The sequence below is a fragment of the Aphis gossypii genome, chromosome 2 (genome assembly GCF_020184175.1).
Source record: "Aphis gossypii isolate Hap1 chromosome 2, ASM2018417v2, whole genome shotgun sequence".
NCBI classification, from domain to species: Eukaryota; Metazoa; Arthropoda; class Insecta; order Hemiptera; family Aphididae; genus Aphis; species Aphis gossypii.
Window position 1 is genome coordinate 60,592,805 of NC_065531.1, and position 21,959 is coordinate 60,614,763.

General features: G+C 32.7%; 1 protein-coding gene across 2 annotated transcripts in view; it reads right to left on the minus strand.

The window, feature by feature from the left end:
• Positions 1-21,959, minus strand: part of LOC114133033 (zinc finger protein 1) — a 165,782-nt gene that overhangs the window by 73,679 nt on the left and 70,144 nt on the right. For both annotated transcript variants that reach the window (XM_050201831.1, XM_050201832.1), the window contains 2 exons: positions 1,135-1,328; positions 91-217 (listed from right to left, as the gene is read on the minus strand). In XM_050201831.1, the coding sequence (XP_050057788.1) occupies positions 91-217; positions 1,135-1,328 (321 nt within the window). The remainder of the gene's footprint in view (positions 1-90; positions 218-1,134; positions 1,329-21,959) is intronic.

Here is a 21,959-nt window from a genome sequence, read left to right on the forward strand (position 1 = left end):
TTGCTAAGCATTAATATCGAAAGGAGTTTTTTGGAACTATAATTTATAAATTATACGGAATTATTAAACGGTAAAAGCACAGTTCCTTACCTTTGTCACAGTCCTTGATCGCTCTTTCCCCTTCGTCGTCGTCTTTAACAGTAGCTGTGCCGTCGTCTTCGTCATTTACCGTCATGTCCTCTTCATCGTCTCTACTCGTACAGTCTTCATTTGCCGACTATAAAAATCAAAAACAACGTTTAGTATTGAACAATACGATTCAACACTTTATCGGATGAATAATAACAATATTTCATTATAAATTTATAACAATACAATTATTATACACATCATAGTAACTGGTATTAATAAAAAAAATACGTACATTTTAAGCAAACATGTAGGTTGTATAAATATTTTCAAATAGATAGGTAATTCACAGCACAAATATTTAACAAACGTATTTTATTTTGATTTGCGGAAATTCAAATACAAACCTAATGTGCACCTTATATGATAAAAACTACTTAAACGAAAACTGTTAAGTAAAAATATATCGTTAATTTACCCTATACACTCGATTTCAATTTATTTGGGTGTAATAAATATATATTTTATTACTGTTTACTTATTTAAGAACATTATATTACTTGGGGATCTTTAAGAGGGTTAGGGTGTAATTTCCTGGTTCTTAATAGAAATATTAACTTTACGAGTATAGTGCAAATATTTAAATGTTAACAGTTGTATTTTCAAAAACTATAGCATTTCACAGAACCAGATTAATTCATACTAATAATAATATTTGAGTATTAACGTTAGATTAGGTTAGATTAATTTTCATGAATTGAACAAAATATGTACTTATTTTAAGAAATAAAAAGATAATTAACACTATATCCTTCAAATTGTTGACATTAACTGTATATTATATGTTCAATTACGATTAAATTATTCATGTAGGTATATAAATCAATTTATATTATACACAGTTCATATAACTATACGTCTATACACACTACAAATTATATACTATACATGTATATATTTTGAGTTTTGCTTAAAAGAAAATAATTTATCTTGTGCTAAAAATTCTATTTATACATCAATAGGTTTTAAGAAATTATTCAAAAAATAACTTTTTTTTAATTTTACCGTTGAAGAATCTTTAGTATCCTCAGCCGTCTGACAACGACTATCAACGAACTGTCGTTTGGAATTGGTACCCACAGACAGAAGCGGCTGATGGTTGTGATTAGTGTCTGGATTGATAATGATTTCGTCATCTTGTTCCACACACAAAGTCATATCCTGTTGGCGGTCTACAATGTCACAGTCTGCGCTTTCCACTGAGAAAAAATAATGAGAAAAATTTCGTAAGTATATACGTATATATAATATATCATGTGTATATGGAGAAGAGCATAGAAAAACGAAAAGGAAAACTAATCTTTAATCATCTCGAAACACTTTTATAGGTTATTACTCGAAAACGGTTCAGATAAATAGCTCCGATACCCGGTTAGAAGGGTGGCGGTGCACATTGGCGGCGGACGCAATAAAAAGGAAAAGCGAAATCGTCGTTCAGTATAGTCGTCGTTGTCGTCGTCGTGCTTTAACTATATACTACGGACATAAATCATATTTTAAATTAGTAACGGAGACGAATGGAGAGGGACGGGAATTTATGAGCCTTTTCATCGCGAGGTCCACCTTGGACGTATATTCCTCCTCACCCCCCAGATAGCTGCCGACTGGAGCGGCCCGAAAAACTCTTTTGGTACATTAAGTTAAGTGACCCTCACCGCGACGACTGCCATAATACTATATACTGTGCACAGGGCTCGTCCGTCGTTTTGGCGACGATATTTCATACACTTTAGTGTGTTTCCTCGTTATAAATATATATAATACGAGCGTGTGTGTGTGTGTGTTGTGCGTCGACGAAACGACATATTATGTTACGGCGAGAAGAGGGGCACATTTATCGACAAGCCGTCGGGTAGTTGCACAGTGCGTACATAACCTTATCACCGTATATATACATATAATATTGCATACATTGTGTACACATTGTATACACACACCCTCCGGCTGTATGTGTGCACCGCCGATATAACTGCTCGAGTCTTTGGTAACCGCGTATATACCAAATAATGCAGTATAATATTATTATATATATAGGTACCACTTTGATTGTTTTCGACTCTATATGGCTTTTTTGTTCGTAATATATAATATATGTATTATTATTATTATTATTTCACTGCGCTGCGTGGCGAAGGCAAATGTCGTCGTTTCGTACGCGACATGTGCCGCTGATGAGCATAGTAATTAAGTCCGGTAGGTATTGAAAGGGTTCCCCTTTATTCCGCGCGCGCTCTCCGGCGAGCGAGCGAGCGAGCGAGGTTCGAAACGGTGGCCGTGGCGATCGAAGTGGGGGAGGGGGCTCCCGTCGAATTAGCAATCATGTCAATCCATCCGAAACCAATCAACCCCATACGCTGTTGTTTTTCTTCTCCACCCGCGTGCACACACACGCGCACTAATGACACTGCACGACACGCCAGATGGCTTCCCCCTGGTTTGCACCCCACCATCACCGCCACCGCGATACAGCTACTCATCATCATCTGGCGACCGTTTTTATCTAAACGCAAACCATATCGTACGAGCTCGCGATACCTTACAGAAGGTCACCTTTTCGGGCTATGACTGCGAGCAGCTAGAGCGACACGACGATCCAACGTGACCCGACACGAATATTATACGACATCGTCGTGTCATGGATATAATAAAACGACTTTTTCTTCGTGTTTTGTGCGTATGTAATGCAATATATTGTATGGTATTATTATTATTATACGCGCACTGGGAGGTGACAACTGTGGAAGTGGTCAGGGGTGGGAAAGAACTGAAAATACGAATTCGAAATAAAAAAGTTCCCGATTTGACATAATTTGACGCGATTTCCGTACACGCTCAAAAGTTGTCCTGCAGAGTATTTGACATTAGGTTGGCATTGTGTGCGAGTTAGATTCGGACGTGAATTTATAATAATATATAAATAATATAATAAATATACATGTGTGACAGAGTTATATATATTTTATATATGTATATGTGTTGCAGTGTCGTATAAGGCAGGCGTGATTGTCGGCCCGGCAAAGGGTAAGAGAGGGTCTGCAAAAACTTTCCTTTAGAATATAATATATAAATACAAAAAAGTGGTCGAAGGGGGGAGTTGGTACATCGTTTTGTTGTGTTGTACTTTTTTTTTTTTTTTAGTTTTACGCCCTCCACAGCGATCGAACAGTGCGTATATAATATACGTACGTATCATATTATGTAGTATACGCTAAAATAAAATAGTAAAAAGAACAATGCGCTCGACGTATATGCATAACACAATATATCATCTCATTTATAAATATATATTATATATATATCTACCTCTACGTGTAAAAATCCAAATTCCGACAATGGACAATGGCCAGTCTGGTATTATAATATTATTGTTTTGGATATATTATATACATTGTATACTTAAAATGCACATTATATATATACATATATGTATACGTTTTGGGAAAACATATATTTGTCGTAAAACTATACATAATACAGACTGTTCCTCGTCTGTACGACGACAAAACAAAATAACGTGTGACGCCGTTCTCTAATCGGACGGGATGAGTGCGTACCAAAAAAATAAAAAAAGAATAAAAACAGAGCACAAATTAAGTCTCATTCTACTATCCCCTCATCCCCCAACTACAACCGATGAAAAATCGCTCCGTCGGGTCAAACACGCGTGTACAATAACGTATAACGCCCATCCGTCCATCCACCGCTGTTTGTTTCGGTTTTTTTTTTTTGAAATTTATTCGTTTGCCGCCGCGCTACATACACATGCATTTATTATATAAATAATTACACGTGATATTTACGTGCACAAGTTTGTTGTTGTAATAATATTATTGTGTCACTGTACATAGTTGAGCGTATACGTGTGCCGTATATAATGATGATAATAAATTTTAAATAAAAAAACCGCACCCTTTATGTTCGGATGAACGTTTCGCGACGATATCGCCGGCACGCCGTAAAATGTTCGAAACGCGGACAAAAATTAAAACGAATACGTGTGGAGAATGTGTAAGCTGGGGAAAACGTGAACGAATAGATGCTCGCGGCAATATAGATCTGAATTATCGCGATCGGTTGCACGTCGCTCTGCCGTCACTTACGAATGCTACACACTGTATATAAAACACGAGTAGATAAACTGTAGCATATCCTGACAAAGGATAAAACTATAAAATTGCATTTCATAATTTCTAAACTACTGTAGACAATTGCAGAGAAAATAGCGCACAGGAGATCATTAACATCTATCGTATATTATAAAATCGATGTGCAAAAACATTACATTTTAGTAGGTGTATATCATGCCAGCTGATACATAGCTTTAGCAATTTATTTAGCATTTATTACCAAGAGAATAAGTATTACAAGACGAGGTGGTATATTTTACTTTCTTATAAAAAGTATTTGGTTCGATAAATGTATTATAATAATAAATTTAATTATTTAATACAAAATTATATTATTATTATTTATATATATATAGATGCTATATTTTATATAAGCACAATATTTATAATTATTTGTATATATTTTTCTATTATTTACATCAATATTTTTTTGGTTACTTATATATTTACGTGATAGTTATGGCGGTTATGAATAATTTATCACTTTAGAAAAATCATAATCGATTATGAAAACTTATTATAATAATTAAATGTGAGCTTCAAAATTTTATTAAAAGAAAATTTCAGGCACCCGGGGGTCCATGATTTTAAATTATTACGTTGATAATATATTCATTACTGTATAGTATTTCTACATTATGAATACCTAAATAAGAATTAATATTTTACACCAACGTGCGACGTCGGTATATATAAACGTATAAACTAACTGTAGAAAGATAAACACTAATGAAATCGAAGTCAACTGCGTAGCAATATAGAGGGCAATCCCAAAAGAATTTTGGATATTTGTTTGGACTCCAAGCAACTCGGTATACCACACACTTACGAAATTCACACAATATTATTATTATACCAATATAAATTATAGCGATAACAATAATAATTATTATTGTTGTTATTATTATTATTATACGCATTTGTGGCGGCGAAAGCGGAGTGCAATTCACGATAAAATGATAAATCCTATATTTTCCTCCTTCTCATCTCGATTCGCGCGTATAAAACGATGGGTGTACAACACTAATAATAATCGCCACAGACGGACTTAGGCTTTCAGCGGAATGAAAAGCGAATCGGCAAAAAATCGTGTGTGTGTGTTAGGAGGGGAAGGAGGCGAGTACGTGTATCATTTCGGTAGGAAGGAAAAATGTCACGTGGACCGATGGTGGTAATAACAATTTCGCGGGACGAATAGTGTGCAGCGAGGACCCGTCCCCGTGGCCTACATGTGAACGTGTGTTATATAAACGAGGAGAACAAGCGTGCCGGCGCATCGGACCTAAAGATTTTCCCTGAACCAATATCGTTATTGCAGCTCACACGTTATTATCCATCGTCGCCGCTCTACGCACATAATAATAATATATTATGCTATATTACTTATACACACATATATATACTTCGGAAATGGCTTTCCAAAGAAAACCAATTTGAGTTTGAACGCGCTAGCGTATACGGTCAGGTGCTTAGCGTTCGTGACGACGTAATAAGCTATACAAGTGACATCGGATTCTGAATTTCATAATATATTATATTTCATAAATTTTATTATCGTGTGAGCAATGACTGATGGTGTCAATGAAGTATCGAAATCATTAGCCTCACAAAAGTCGTAAACAAAATGATGTGTGACAAAACCGTTTTACGATAGAGCAGCTTTTCATCACATTAATACCTATATTATACAAATATATTACGAGCATAATATTATCGACTTTCCTATATGACATGTATACTTTTGGTTTTTATTATAATTATTGTTATTATTGTTGTACAACCTATGCGTTATACAAATTTACCGAAAGTCTGTAATATAATATCAGTGACTGAACTAAACTGAGTAAACTTTTTTGTTTTAAATATTATTATCATCGCACATTATAAAAAGATAATATTTTATAACCATTGATATAAGACGTCGTATTGAGTAACTTTTAAATTAGGTATATACAAGATAAACTAATCGAATTTTCTGAAACTCTCTGATTTGTTATTCAAGGTACTTAATAATTTATCCAGCAGGAGAACACTTAAATTTAATCAAATACTTAACATTTATAGCAATTAAGAGAGCTGCTACAGCAACAGGAGGCGCGCCTTGAGGGAGAATGAGCGGTGTGTGTGTGTTTGTGTGTGTATACGTATATATAGGTATACACAAAGCCACCGTCGTTTTTCCGTAACGTTCGCTTGGCGTTAAGTATATACATACAACAGCAGCTACACGGTATAACTCAGTTAATATCTCTACATATTTTGACTAACTGTAGCTTAAAAATATTAATGCATTTATTCTGGAGTTTCTACTTGCAAGTATTTAATTAATTTGAACTACGCGTTATATTTTTCGGGCACCAGTCTACCGCCGTATGGTCTCAGTGCTTCTGATGGCGAGCGCGGATTCCGTCAAATCTTGAGAAATTCATTTTTCGAAAATGAGTTTATTGTCGGCATTCCCCTTGAAGCACTGCCTTTGTTCATATTTTAACGTCAGAAAACGGAATTATAATCATTTGTTACACGTGCGTACATGGCGCCAAGACTTGCAGTCTTTAATAACAATATTATAATTATATATCAAGTAAGTGCATCTCACGTAGTGGTAAGAAATAGACAATATTAGAAATTCTGACAAGAAAAAATTCGGTGAATTCGATTTTTAGGGGGCGATGACTGATTTGTCCTCGAAGACATTCGCTTAGTCCCACGTACTTAAACGACACAGGAGGAGTCGGTGACGAGTAAAATCACTCGACGAGTACGGTCCGGTTCCGGAGGACGCACGTCGTGCAGACGAAGGGCTGCGGCAGGGGACGGGTTTCCGGACGTGTGTATATAATTCGCAGCGGGAGCACGGGGAAGAAACGAATAAAAATGTATTATTTTTCAAAAGGAACGCGCGGACGGATCGGTATCGTTGGGTCGGCCCCTGGTACAGTCCTGGGAGGGCATCCGGGGGGTAACTGAGTGAGAAGAAGAGTGGTGGTACGCGAGACACGCGTATATACGCGCGGCCGACAGGAGGTCGTTTTTAAGTGGATTACTGTTCCCGCCAACGACTCGGCCGGGGAAAAGCGAGCGTGCGATAATTTGACGGACGGCGTCGGGGATTATCCAGCGATGCGAAATATCCGGATGAAAAAAACGGCAGTGGCGGGAAAAGTCAAAAAGAGACCGCGCGCGTGCATTAACGTGATTAACAACAACAGCAGCGGTAGCGGAAAGAGAAAAACCTGCGCCAGACCGCCTGCGCCTCCCCGTGGCCGACACTGCCTAGTCATATATAAACGTATATTATTATAATAATATACAATATACGAGAAATCGTATTCAGAATGCATCAAATTTATACATATATATATTTACGGTAATTTGATTGTGTATATATGGTGTGTGCGTGCAATGTATACGTTACGTTTTTACGGGAGAGTAAAGTGTGTGTACTGTTTTTTACTTGTCAAATTTCCGATATTCCGGAGAATATAAAATATGTGTGCCGTAAATGCGTTTACAATACAGATGCGTGCAGTGTACACGTCATAATGTATATCACGCGGATACGATCATTTTATGACCGGGCGATGGTATGAGTATAATATATAACGATGACGGAGAAAAAGAAACAGGATCGAGATAGAGTGAGATAGAAAAAAATCTATTACCGAGCCACGTGGCCTCCGGGTGACGGAAATCCGACGAAAATCGAAGGTTAATTATCATAACAATAGAATTGTACGGCGATTCAGCTCCGGCACGAGGGCGTGTCATATTGTCATTGTGTATACTAGTAAGAAACGCTCACAAGTAAATATATATATACACATATGTATGTATATTTATACACCGTAAGCGACGTGTGCCATTGTATGTGTGTGCTCTTCTTTTTTCGGGTGGAAATATCATATACATGCATAGTGACGGTGGTGACTAGGGAAAGGGCGAAAAAAGGTATGGATATATATATATGTATAAGTGAAATTCGGACGGGATGTGTCATCCGGATACCGGAAACGCGCCGAAAGTCCTGCGGATTTTGGCTCGGGACAATATGCGCGTAGACCGAAGAAGAAAAAGAAAGCATAGGGCCTTTTTTCTCTTTTATATATATATGGCACTTTTGCGCGCCCGTACTCACAAACTCACACTCACATCACACAACTGGCCGGATACTATAATAACACTAGAGCTCCCACGACTAGCGTATGTACGTATATATACATTCAGGCAAAGGATTTCAAACACAATATATATGTATAATATAATAATAAGACCGATGACAATTGCAATGACGGATATAATATAGGATTTTTTTGACCGCTTGTATATACCATTGCGGACGCTCATTGTGCAACACTCGATTTTTAGAAAGAAAAACTCGCAACGACTGGCAAAAAACAGCATTAAATTTATGAAGTTAATCCTTATTTTTTTTTTCGAAATCCGTCGTCACCGTCGTTATATTATTATGGCATCATACTTTAAATCGTACAGCACGCGAGCGCGTATCGAGAAACGATGCGAAAAGTGAAAATATATGTAATATGTATATATTGTGACAAACGGAAAAAGGCAAAAAATACATATTATGTTAATATGAAACGGGGAGCGTCGACGGTACGCTGCATAGTCAGACCGGGACGAAGAAATAATAAATCGACGAAATCTTCGTCGAGCGCACACATTCAACCGTGAGATATTGAAACGAGTATAATTTCTATCGCTCCGTCTCCCCTCGACCACCTCTACGCCTACGTCCCATCCACCCCACGTTCGCTGTTTTCCGTAAATTATTTTAATAATATCAAATGTAGCGTGCGCGCGTATACTCCTTTCGGAAGTCATTGGGACGTGAATAAATTCGTAAAAGAGGAAGTTAACGCCGTTTTATAGTACCGTTATTATTATTACTATTATTAGCTGCACTTTGTGCGCCGTTGATGTATATACGTGGGTTTGACGATATAGGAGAAGGAAGAACGGACGTAATTTTTTCAACAAAAAAATTGTCTTGTACAAGAGGTAAGCACCACCCACACACTATGTAATATATATATACATGTATATTATAGCGAGAGCAGTGTATGCCACTCGAGTACGTGCGTATAATATAAGTCTACACACTATATTATATACACTATCAAGACGACGCACCGCGGGAGGAGGACAAAAATCCGAATTTTATTACTCCGTCGACGGCGATGAAGGCGGGTTATTCTTTTCTTTTTTTTTTTTTAATGTTCGGCACTCGAGAAAACAAATCGTTTCGGATTCCGGAAAAGTGCCCTTTTAACCGGGGACCGGATGAGTAATGATGTCTAGGAGGGACAAAAACGCGCTATAGGTCGTGTATATGCGCGCGGACGAGTTGTGTTTTTTTTTCTTCCTTAGTTTCTTTTTTTTAAGCGAACAAAATAATAATGTGTATATACGAAGAAAGAATACAATTTTCTAGAGCATTACACCTGTCCGTCAACGGGAAGGACAGCTATATATATACATATATGTATCGTGAATAAATGGTGTGGTGCGCGCATTAAACTTGTTCTTTGTATATGCTAATGAACTATTCGCTCGCGTATATACACAGTGGCAACAGCATATACGGGCTCTGCGAACACGTGTAAACGAAAATCAGTCAGCGAAAAATATATACGACAAAACGACAACGACGCGTTATACATATATTATATATGCTAACTCATAATATATTGAATAGTTCGCATGTACTTATATATTATGTTTTTCGAGCGTAAGAATGTACAACGGTAACGCGTATAATACACAAATGTACTTGGTATTTTATATCTGCATATACAGGAGGGGTTTTAGACAATAACTCATAATAGATCAACACTCTCCCCTCACTCAACGGTCATATTTATGTAAGCAATATATTATTTACTAAATGTTACAGATTTATACAAATGCTTTTTAATATTTTATATTAGGTATTAAAAATGATTTCATTTAAGGAGAGTATGTAATATATCCTGTCCTCAGTCTTACAGTCTCTCAGTCACAAGTTATATTATTTAAATACAAGCTCTTTACCCTTCTAAAACAAAATTTTACGTAAATATTTAGCTTACTCTGTACGTCCTCTTGACTATTAATTACAAACAAATTTCTCAAACAAAATCCTATAATTATAGGTATTGAATTTAAAAACCAAAAAAAAATGTTTTGTTTTATTCATTTATGTAATGTTTATGACACGATAAGAAATAAAAAACGATTAAAACACGGGAATAACTACATCGTCAACCTGTCACGGAACACGTGATGCTGGATGGTATAAGTCAGCGTTTTCAGTTATTACTCCAATGGACACGTCCCGAAATTTTTACAGAGAAGTGTTATTATAAAATAATATAATATACGATCGCATATATATTATTATTACTAGTATTACGTGTGTATGATAATTTCGCACGTTATCTACATACGGCTCGGGGCAGCTTCCTGTCTGCCGCCCACGACGACGTCACCTCTTCTATACTTATGGTACAATACATCTATACAACACACGCGTGCGACAACCGATATGCGATTACCCGCCGGTGCACAGGTCCCAATCACACACGTAAGTCACCGTGTGTCGACGGACGACTGTCACACGTGCGTATAGTATAATATTATAAATTATAATGTATGGGCGTTGGTTTGGTGGTGTACAATATACATACATAATATCTAACGAATATAATTTATAGCGGCGGTGCGATAGTAGTATGTATAATATCATAACATATTGTATAATGTATCAATATTATAATATGACGTACAGTCATACAGACACAAAGTAGAAAATTCGTGCATTGCAGTGAAAATTATCGTTTTAAAACACAAAGGTTTCCTGTATTTCACCAAACATCATAATATTATTATATTGAATAGAATCGAATTATTATAAAAATACACTGCATAGGTCTGCTATAATATAAAATCTGACCATGTTTTTTTTTCTTTAATGTGTTTGATCGGTATTATTAAAATATGTATTTAATTTTCATCGTTAAAATTCAAATTCAAATTAATTCTTGTTAACGAAATTTTAATCACTTTTTATATTTATTTTATACCTATCATATTGATATTATTATTGTTTGCAGCGCTACCGTGTTTAACTTCGTATAATAATAATATGTTGACTGATTGGTGATAATATATAATATATAGATTGTTAAACTATTAGTCGCATTTCATCTATACTCCTCCCTCTTTGATTTGATCTCGGTGCATTAAATCGTGTGTTCGATGTTCTGTATTTTCGCCCGTAACATAATATTATACAACAACAAACTGTACACCGGTGATTATGCGACACCGGTGCACGGTCGGGTGGTCGAGCTCGAATTAGATTAAACGTATACACATTATGATATTACTATTATATTAAATCCACACGTTAACCGAGTCGTATGATAATATTATATAATGGTATATAGTACGCGCGTATATACAGGACGAGGACACGGCTGCAGAGGTGTATTAATTAATTATTATACACGTCGCCGCCATAATAATAATATACGCGTGTGGTGCGCATACGGAAACGCGTGATATACGCGGCGAGCACGACATACCTAATATTCACGTGTGCATTATAATATATATATATATACACCTAACATTCACTTGTACGTTATATATACAAATTAAACGTATTATATGCACACCAACTGTCCCGTCCCGTTTGCGACCCTCTATAGTTGCGTGCAGTTGTCTCCGCCGCAAAGGATTATAACACGTCGCCGACCGGGTGTGCCCTAAAAGTCACTATCGTTTTAGTCTTTATTATTGTTATTATTTTTATATATTTTATCTTATTATAAATTTGCGTTCGGTTCAATAATATTCGTAATAATACAGTGATGTGACATTGCCGCCACCGTATTTCAACGTTTTAATGATTTTTTTCTTTACACACACGTGTTTGTATTAATCGAAAAATCGTGTTTGCGTGTACACAGTCGATAAGATGATAATCTGTTATAACTATATACATAAATCATCAGGAATAATCATTACATGCATTACATGTATGCATGGATTACGGATATTAATTGTGTTCAATGATTTTAATTTTATTATAGGTACCTACCACATATAATATTTATATTATTTATCGTAACACGAAAACCGCTTTATAACCAATCGTGACCCAATTTTATTATTTCTATAAAGATAGAGATATACTACGCATCACGCACGCACGTAGCTCACACTCGTTCACCGCATTTGTAGATATAAATATATATATGTATAAAAACAATTTGATACGAATCAGTTTACCGTTAATTCACAATGTTATACTTGCCGAAAACGTGGGTCGAAACAACCCTGATTTAAAGGGTCGTTCATCGAGAATTCAGATAATGCCTTTTGTTGAGGGGCTGATCAATTGTAATTTATCAGCGGTGGTAAATAAATTTCATACTCATGAAAAGTATACATTTCGATATTTGGTATCCTCAATCAAGCATTTTAATTAGATTTAGTCTAATTCAGTCATGTTGTATCATATTAAATATAAAACTATATAATAAAACCTGTGTAGAATAATACTTTATACTCAACGACTAACATGTCATGACACTATATAAGGGTAAAGATATAAAATTATATGATAAAATTCTTTAAAAGTATATTTCTATCAAATATATAAGTGCCTACAATAATTACATTTACAGTTATTTTTACTGTAGCATAATTTGATGCCAAACCAAAGTTTTAAATTTATAAAAACCAATCAAATATTGTGGAAACTTTAACCATTCAATCGAAACAGTTATTGTGTGTGTATAGATTTCTATATATATATATTATAGTCATAGAGTTTTAGAAAACTAAACAAATAGGTTTCCTCCTATTTGTATCCCAAAACTTTTAAAAGTGTATAAAGTAGAAATAGACTTTCGACGGCAAGGTTACTAGAAAAGAATCAGAAACAATGAAAAAGTGTATACTCTTCTATCTAAACATATTATAAACTATATGAAGTAACCACCAAAAGTCATATTTGTAAAAAATAACCAACGGCAGCAGTCGGTCGATTAACATAAATTTCATAAGCTAATGTAAATGTATATGCTATGCCAATAACGCGGTGAAATACAACGGTATTCGATTCATTTTTTATACATATTATACGAGTACACAAAGTATAGGGAAACAAAAAAAGAAGAATATATACAAGAGAGTAATTTAAAATCAACAAATAAAAAAAAAAGCGGGCAAGTGAGTACCGCTCTGCTGTACATTAGGTGCCGTATGGATCATTATTATATATTATAGGAGTGTTAAATTTGAATCCAATGATAGTTATCATTGTATACGAAAAACGATTCTGAACGAAGATGATTTGTCAGCCTAGGATATAATTTCTAGTGGTTGGTGAAAAAGGTGGTTTAAAAAAACCAGCTTATATTAAAAAATATTTTGAAAATTAAATCACGTAAAGAAAACGCGAATCTTAATAACTGGTAAAATTTTCAAGTATCTACGACTTATACTTTTTGAATAATAACAAATATTTAAAATCGTTTGAGGATAAATCGTTATCGTTACGCTATTTCGTTAAAATTTAAAATTCAAACGCACTTAAAATTTTTCCTATAATGATGCTTCGAGTTTTCTCTATAGATACTTGAAGGTAAACTTATGGAAAACTTAGTGTTGTATTTTTAATCCTTAGTTATAAACACAAAAAATTTTATGATTTTTCAACTTCAAATATTTCGCAAATATTCATAATTTTGACGAATTTTCGTCAAAATTTGAACTTCAAATGCTAATAAAAAAAAATTGTGCCTATGTATTCTTATAATTTTTAATCACTATAAGAATAAATATGAGGAACTTTGTATTAAATTTTCAAGTATTTTGATAGGGCCAAAAAAATTTTATCGACACTTCAAAAATATTTTTTCAGAAAAATTGAAAATTTCAGTTGTCTATAAATAGCTCAAAAAAAGTAAAAATATTTTGAAATTTAAATCACGTAAAGAAAACGCGAATCTTAATAACTGGTAAAATTTTCAAGTATCTACGACTTATACTTTTTGAATAATAACAAATATCAAAAATCGTTTGAGGCTAAACTGTTATTTAACGCGGTTTTTGTAAAAATTTAAATTTCAAACACTCATAAAAATTTTTTGTCTGAATCCGGTAGAGTTTTTTTACAGATATTTGAAGAAAAATGTATGGAAAACCTTGTACCAAATTTTCAAAACTTAGTTATAAAAGAAAAAAATTTTATGATTTTTCAACTTTAAAATTACTTGCAAATTTTCGCGTTTTCGACAAATTTCGTAAAAATTTGAACTAAAAACGCTTATAAAAAAAAATTGTGACTAACGATTTTTAATTTTTTTAGCTACATTAAAAACAACTCATAAGGAACCTTGTATTAAATTTCAAAACTTTTTGGTCATCCAAAAATTTTTTATCGACACTTTAAAAAAAATTTCTCAAAAAAATCGAAAATTTCAGTGGTCTATAAATAACTCAAAAAAAGTCAAAATTTTTTGAAAATTTAACTATATACGAATACCACTGACATTAACATTTGGTGAAAATTTCAAGTATTTTCAGTAATTAGTTTTTGAAATACAACCATAAAAAAAATCGATTTGGTCGAAAACTGGTTTTGCGTAAAAATTGCCGTTTTTCCGTCATTTTTTTTTTGTTTTTCTCGATTTTTTTGAAAACTGTTGGAAAATGTTAACTTTTTACCTCTATAATGCACCAAGGATATCACTTTTACATCGGAAACCACCCCCATTGTTTGAAATTGGAGCATTATTTCGACTAGTCATGCTGTACACAGACACAAAAACAAAAAAAAAAAAAAAAAAAAAAAAAAAACACACACCATTGTAAAATCAATACATTCATCACTTCGTTCAGAATCTAAAAATCAATCGAGTCCCTTGACTATAAGCTTGCGGTAGGTAATTATTCAAAAAGAATAAACAATACGTTTTGAAGTTAAATTTAATTTTAGTATTATTAAAAACTAGAAAACGTTTTCTAACAGACGACGCGACTCCCTTATTTTTATGTAATATTATAACGGTTTATTGTTATATTCCCTTCTCTCGATAAGCTTTCTTTTTTTATTCACCGCTCCAATAAGTTTATATCAATCTCCGCTTGCCATTGCGGTCGTCGTTGTCGTCATCGTATCCATTAGCAAAGCACACAATATTGAATAATAATATAATAACAACAATAATAATAAAAATATAAAATGTAAAAATGTAAAATTGCACACCGCGAGCTCGTGATGGTGACGAGTCAGTAACATACCCTTTTCAATGTTTATCGTACCGTGTACAAATTATACGGCAGAGGTATTACGTAGTCATCCGTGGGGGAAACTTTAAGAGGGCGGCACAGAGACGTCGTCCTTGTTGTTTTCTTACATTAACCACCGTGTCACTGCCGATGACATCTCTACTAATGGAATATAACGATTTAGTCTTTGTCGCGAGTACTTTTTTTTAGATTTTTTATTTTTTTCGTTGTTATTTTTTACTATATACATGTACTGCAGTGGATCCGTATTAAGTACGAGGGGCAGAGATAGACGTACGTGAGTATGTGATCGGAATAAATACGCGGTAAAAAATTACGTCTATAGAAACATAATAATACAACAGCGTGTATTATATAATATTATATATATAATATTAATCCATATATAAATATGGAACAGTGTGGGTGAACGGAGTCGCGGCGCCACGATTGCGGGTGACTGGGTAATTAAAAGCTGGTGTAATTAGACCGTTAAAAGTTGCACGTTTATAGGATATTATATTGTTTTACGAAAATATTCCATTAAAATCCGGACGAGGAGATTCAGATCTCACACGCATCTGACACAGCTTCCACCGCCGCCCGACGTCCGGTACAGTAGTGGTATATAGCGATATCGTACTAGTACTATAGTGAGAGCCAGAAATATTAAAATAATTAAGAAATACGAAGAGAGAATAGAACAGCGGAGACAGAGTGAGCAGAAGGAGATTTCAAAAACCCCTAAAGAAAAGTTTTCTCAAAAGGGAAATTATTATTAATATTTCGGAATCGAAAACCGTGTACTTTTCGTCCGGGATATAATAATTATAAAGTTTTTCGACCGTGGCCGGAATGTAACCAGCTTGCGCGTCCTAAAAACGAATGATTTTCGTCCGTTTCGTTCTTCAAGCAATTAGTGTGTGTATATGTGAGCGAGAGCGTGTGTGCGTTTATGTCTGTAAATGTAAAGATGTAGAAAACTTTAGTTTTACTCAGCTGACATGAGATTTTACGATATTTCTCATATAGATTTTTTTTATTGCTTCCTCCCTCTTTTACACTCTTCGCTATCACCTCTTTGCACTCGTAATAATTATTTATTACATTCATCACGCCTGCGTTTAACACACATATATACGCGTCACACGAATACACACTCGCGCGCACGCGTATGGTTATTTGGAATGTGAAATGACTATATATATACGACATGTGTATTATATATATATGGCCCACATAATGAAACTGTGGTAAAAAAAAAATAATAACATACGATATAAATGACAAAGATGAGTGTAGGTGTAAATTATATTTATGTGCACATAATTATTGCTCAATTAAATAAAAATACATTTTAAAGATTACCTATGGTAATGTACATATAAAACAAAATAGGTTTATAAGTAACATAACACACCTACGTCCTCATATTAATCAAACTGAATTAAATTCTAAAAAGAATTTGTTTTATTCTTTCTGGTCGATTTCAAAGCAATATAACAGGAATATAAAAAGTTCAAATTCTAAGCTCGAGTCTCTCCAGTGAAAAAAACGTTAAATTAAATTTCCAGTCCCGTACTCTCGTACAATTTACCAGTGCATATAATGATATGTTCTTTGTTTAAATGATTATATATTAAATTATCAAAACTAAATTTGTATCAAAATTTCAATGTAAATCAAACTATTATCAATAAATTCACGAAGTCGTGAATACGTTTTATTTTTATATATATCTTAAGAAATGAATTATTGCTTAGTAAATATTTATGTATATAACATAAAACATTAATTACAAGTACATGAGTTGATAAACGTAATATAATATATATTGTTTACTTTGTTTCTTTTGTAGACAGAAGAATATTTCTTTGAGAAAAAATTTACTTTAAGTTATTAGGTTTTAGTTTTGTTTATTATTTGACTTTAATATTTTAATTCATAACAGTATTCAGTATCGTCAATAATACATATATCATAGTAAAGACTATCTTATTATTCTAGATTTTAAAAAATAAAGACACATACAAAATTTTTTCACGTTATAATTTGATTTAAACTACGGTAATACGTACTATTGTGATGACTAAAGATCAATTTAAATTTTAAAACTATGTCATAATTAAAATATTCTCATACTTTGATATTTAAATTAATTTAGCTTAACTAATAAAATTATAATTTAAAATATTTATTCAGTTTTAACATAAACATTAAGTAACATTTCAAATCAATAAACAACAAACTACAATTTTATAATAAATTTAACTGTTAATTATGTAATTATATATAATTTTATCTTTTTATTGGCAATATATACGATATTATATTATACATCATATAATATTAAAATTAAAAGAACGACTGAGAAAAATAACAATTTCATAGAAATAAAAAACCAGGTAATTATAGAACGTTAAGAAATTTACTCTGTTTATTTTTACATGTAATACTAAAAGAGTTTATGAGTACATGATATTTTGGTAAAGGTCCAACCTAACGTTAGAATAATTTGAGAAAATACAATAATATCTATGCCGATTGGAGACCGACAAAAATACAGAAACAGTATTACAATGACGTCACAAACATTAAACCACGTAAAACAAGAGTTTTTGCATTTATTAAAAATGAACATTTTTTGACACTATAGGATACATACATTTCTGCATACAAAAAGAGTCTTTTTATATAAACTTTAGATGAAATTTGAAATACGAAAGAACAATATAATTTTTAATAAAACATAATGAAACTGAAATAATTATATTTAAGTAAGACAAATATATTATACTTTTCTACAAATTATTTGAACGTTACTCTAAAATCTAAATGATAGTATGGGTATTTTTTAACCGTACGAGATAAACAAAGTATCAAATAAATTTTAATGACCAAAATAAAAATAATATTGATGTATAAACAACGAACGTGTAAATTGTATATTATACATAATATTATAATATATATTACATGTTACAATATATATTTTTACACTTCTTTGATGTTAATAAATTATTCACCACCCCCGTATGTTGTGAACAAAACGTTATATCTTTAAAATATTGATACACTAAGCTAAGTACCTCATTATAATAAACGTTAAACCATTTTCTTAATTAATTCCTGTTGTGACCTACATTGCGATTTTGGTAACTCTTTATATTTTATATCTCACTTTCACAACCACAGTGGATGAATGCGCACGTAAAATAGCCAAACCCATCCAGTCGTAGATCGGGGTGTGGTTTACCGCGTTCGCGTCACCTGACTCAGGTGAAAACACCTGCGCGGAGACGCCTCTCGCCGCCTGCGCCCGGCCAATAGTGCGTGAAGGGGTTGAGTCTATTCACACCCCACACTATATAATGTTCGCTATGGTGTGTATATTGATACCGAAAATATTTAAAGATAAAAAAATAAATATTAAAGATCCTCACCCTGTGTCATAATATTATATGACCCAGCTCATCATGTGTGTATGTAAAATTCTATGGAATTTAAGTCCATTTTCTATGTATATGCATATAAAAGAGCAATATCGTTGTATTATATATGTGACGATACTATGATATATATATACATTAAACTGCACCCCGCGGGGGAAATTTGAATATTATGTGAGAGAGACCGTGCAGTGCAAACGACTTCGTTGTATAACGACAATATTGTTTGACCCTTTGGGCCGTGTACAATTATTCAATTATTTAGTCTACTCGAACGGGAACGAACTGTGCAGAGGATGAACTTGCGCGCGATAGTTTTTCCTTCTTACACACGCCACCACCGTCATCGTACACATATTATTGTTATTATTATTATTATATAATACGTTATCCCATTATGTAAATGTGGTTGTATATAATATAATATACGGCGGGATCACATGGCATAATAATAACCAGCCAGTCTATACGACGGATGAGTGGGGGTAGATGTGTGTTGAGAAAGAATTGGCTTATTTTTCTACTCTTCCACGCGCGCGCGTCTTTCCAATAATAAAAGGGTCGTTTTGCAGTGTGGCCTTTCGTGGTCGCTCTTATAATATACGCGAACGACGTATACGCATGCATCGCGGAGAGGACAATGAATTGCCGTTTAAACCTCAAAATGATCAGGGTTTCGGAACTAATACACACACACGCAAGTACATATATGTAACATACAGGCAATTAATTCGCGTATAGAGATAAAAACACAATTTACCCGACCAGGATTCCCGAGGGTATTTAAAAACGTTTGGTCTGTATATATGTTAACGCCGGCAACAGTGCAAGCGCGCGGCGGCGGCAGTGACGACTACGACGAAATGAGGCCTCACTCCTATGTAGTATGTATATTATATATATACTATATAGTATAATGTATAACTGTTATATACGTATATTATGTACGTTCTACGTATATCGCAGAGTAGTTCGGTAGCGGTGATATATGTATACGTTCGTCTTGTAAATTGGACGACCAGGCAACGGTTCCGTCGTTTGGATCGTAAAAACCCGGACGTATCAATAGGTCGATCTTGTTTTATAGGCATTCGAACAGAAACCAGAAATTGGCCTGACTCTATTGAATTACTTTTGTCTTTCCCTCTTTGCTTCTATGATTTTTTTTTTTTAGATTATCCAGAACAGATAGTGATGGTGGACTACTCTGCGCAAAAGAACTTTTCACAATAATTATGCTTTTGCTTGGTTTAGGAATAAAACCCCTGTGCAATTGCTATCACATAAACCAAATGTCTGGAAAGTTTTGGGCGCTTTGTTTTTTTTTCTTCTATTTTCGTTAAGTTATTTTACGAATTTCTAAAGGAAAAATAACGACTCCTCTCAAAGCCAGTTGTTGACATTTTATCTTTTTCATTTATACATTAGGTATTCTCACAGGTCATTTATTTGAAGCTATAAAGTTAATTTATACGAGTTCATACTGATATTCCATAATTTATATAATGATATATAATGTACATGTTACTAAATAGGACAGTGCGTTGGTAAAAGAAAATAAGTCAATTTTTTAATTTTTTTAAATATTATACGCTATATAGGATAACCTATATTTATTATTTATATATCATGAGTTTTTCTTTTTGCATAAATGCTTACAACATAAATATTGTCAATAAACTATAAAACGGTGTAAACATAATAGTATATAGGCATCTATCAATATGTAATAAGTAATAATTCTAAATGAATCGATGATTGCAAAAACATCATATGTAAATTATTTAAAACTTTTAGATAATTGATAAAAAACTGTATAATATAAATAATTTTTGAAAAAAAAAATTAATTTAAGAATAAATACTCATAAAAATATATAATTTACTAATTATACAACTATAAAGGCGTTTTAACATTCAACGCATATAGAAACACATGACTAGTATACGTTTTTACTAGTATCTCAATTTCATAAAATATGTGACTTTTCTGCAATCACTGATTCAAATACTAAATACCTAAACGGTATATAATATATATTCATTATAAATGTGTATATTATGTACTACATAGTACATAGTACTTAACTATGTATAAATTAAAGTTAAATTATTAATTAATTACGTTTATTATTATAACATGGTCTTTAATTTAATAATCACAAAATTATAAAACACAGAAAAGTTTTTTTTATGACTACAATATTATAAATAACCATTTCAAAACTACTCAAGGTGACTTTTTTGATTTAACTCTAAATATTTGTACTCGAATTCAAGCGTGGGAGGTCAAAAGAATCGCAGTAATACAACATATGCAATTTTTGAAACAAACGATTTACATGTATATATGGTTATATACCTATATAATATATGACTGTATTATATATAGATTATTAAGTTAGACCTTAAAATAAACCCTTGCAGCAATAAAATAAAATCTTGTTTTATAGAAATATCAATTGATCTATTCACTTAATGGTCTTTTATATAACTTGTTATAGATAATTTAAAATAATAATGAGCAAGGTATTAATAAAATTTGAAACAAAATATTTTATTGACCTTATTAAAAATTTATATTGAATTATTATAATTAGTTAAAATGATATAAGTTTATAGATTTAAATATTAATATTTTTTTTTTAATTATCAGAAATATTTACATTTCTGATTTTTTTTTTTTTTTTTTTTTAGTACTTATTAAATGCAGTTGATCCTTAACAACATTTTTTTAATACAATACATTATAAAAAAAATAAAATTAAACATTTAATCAGAAATAGATAGTTATACCTAATTGTTATTAATTAACCTATTCAATATTAAAAGATTAAACCTTTTTTTTATTTTTGTAAACTAAATATTACAAAATAATACTCAATTTTAATAAATCATATTTATAAATGAACCATTAAATTGTAATAAGCTAATACGTTTTTAACAAA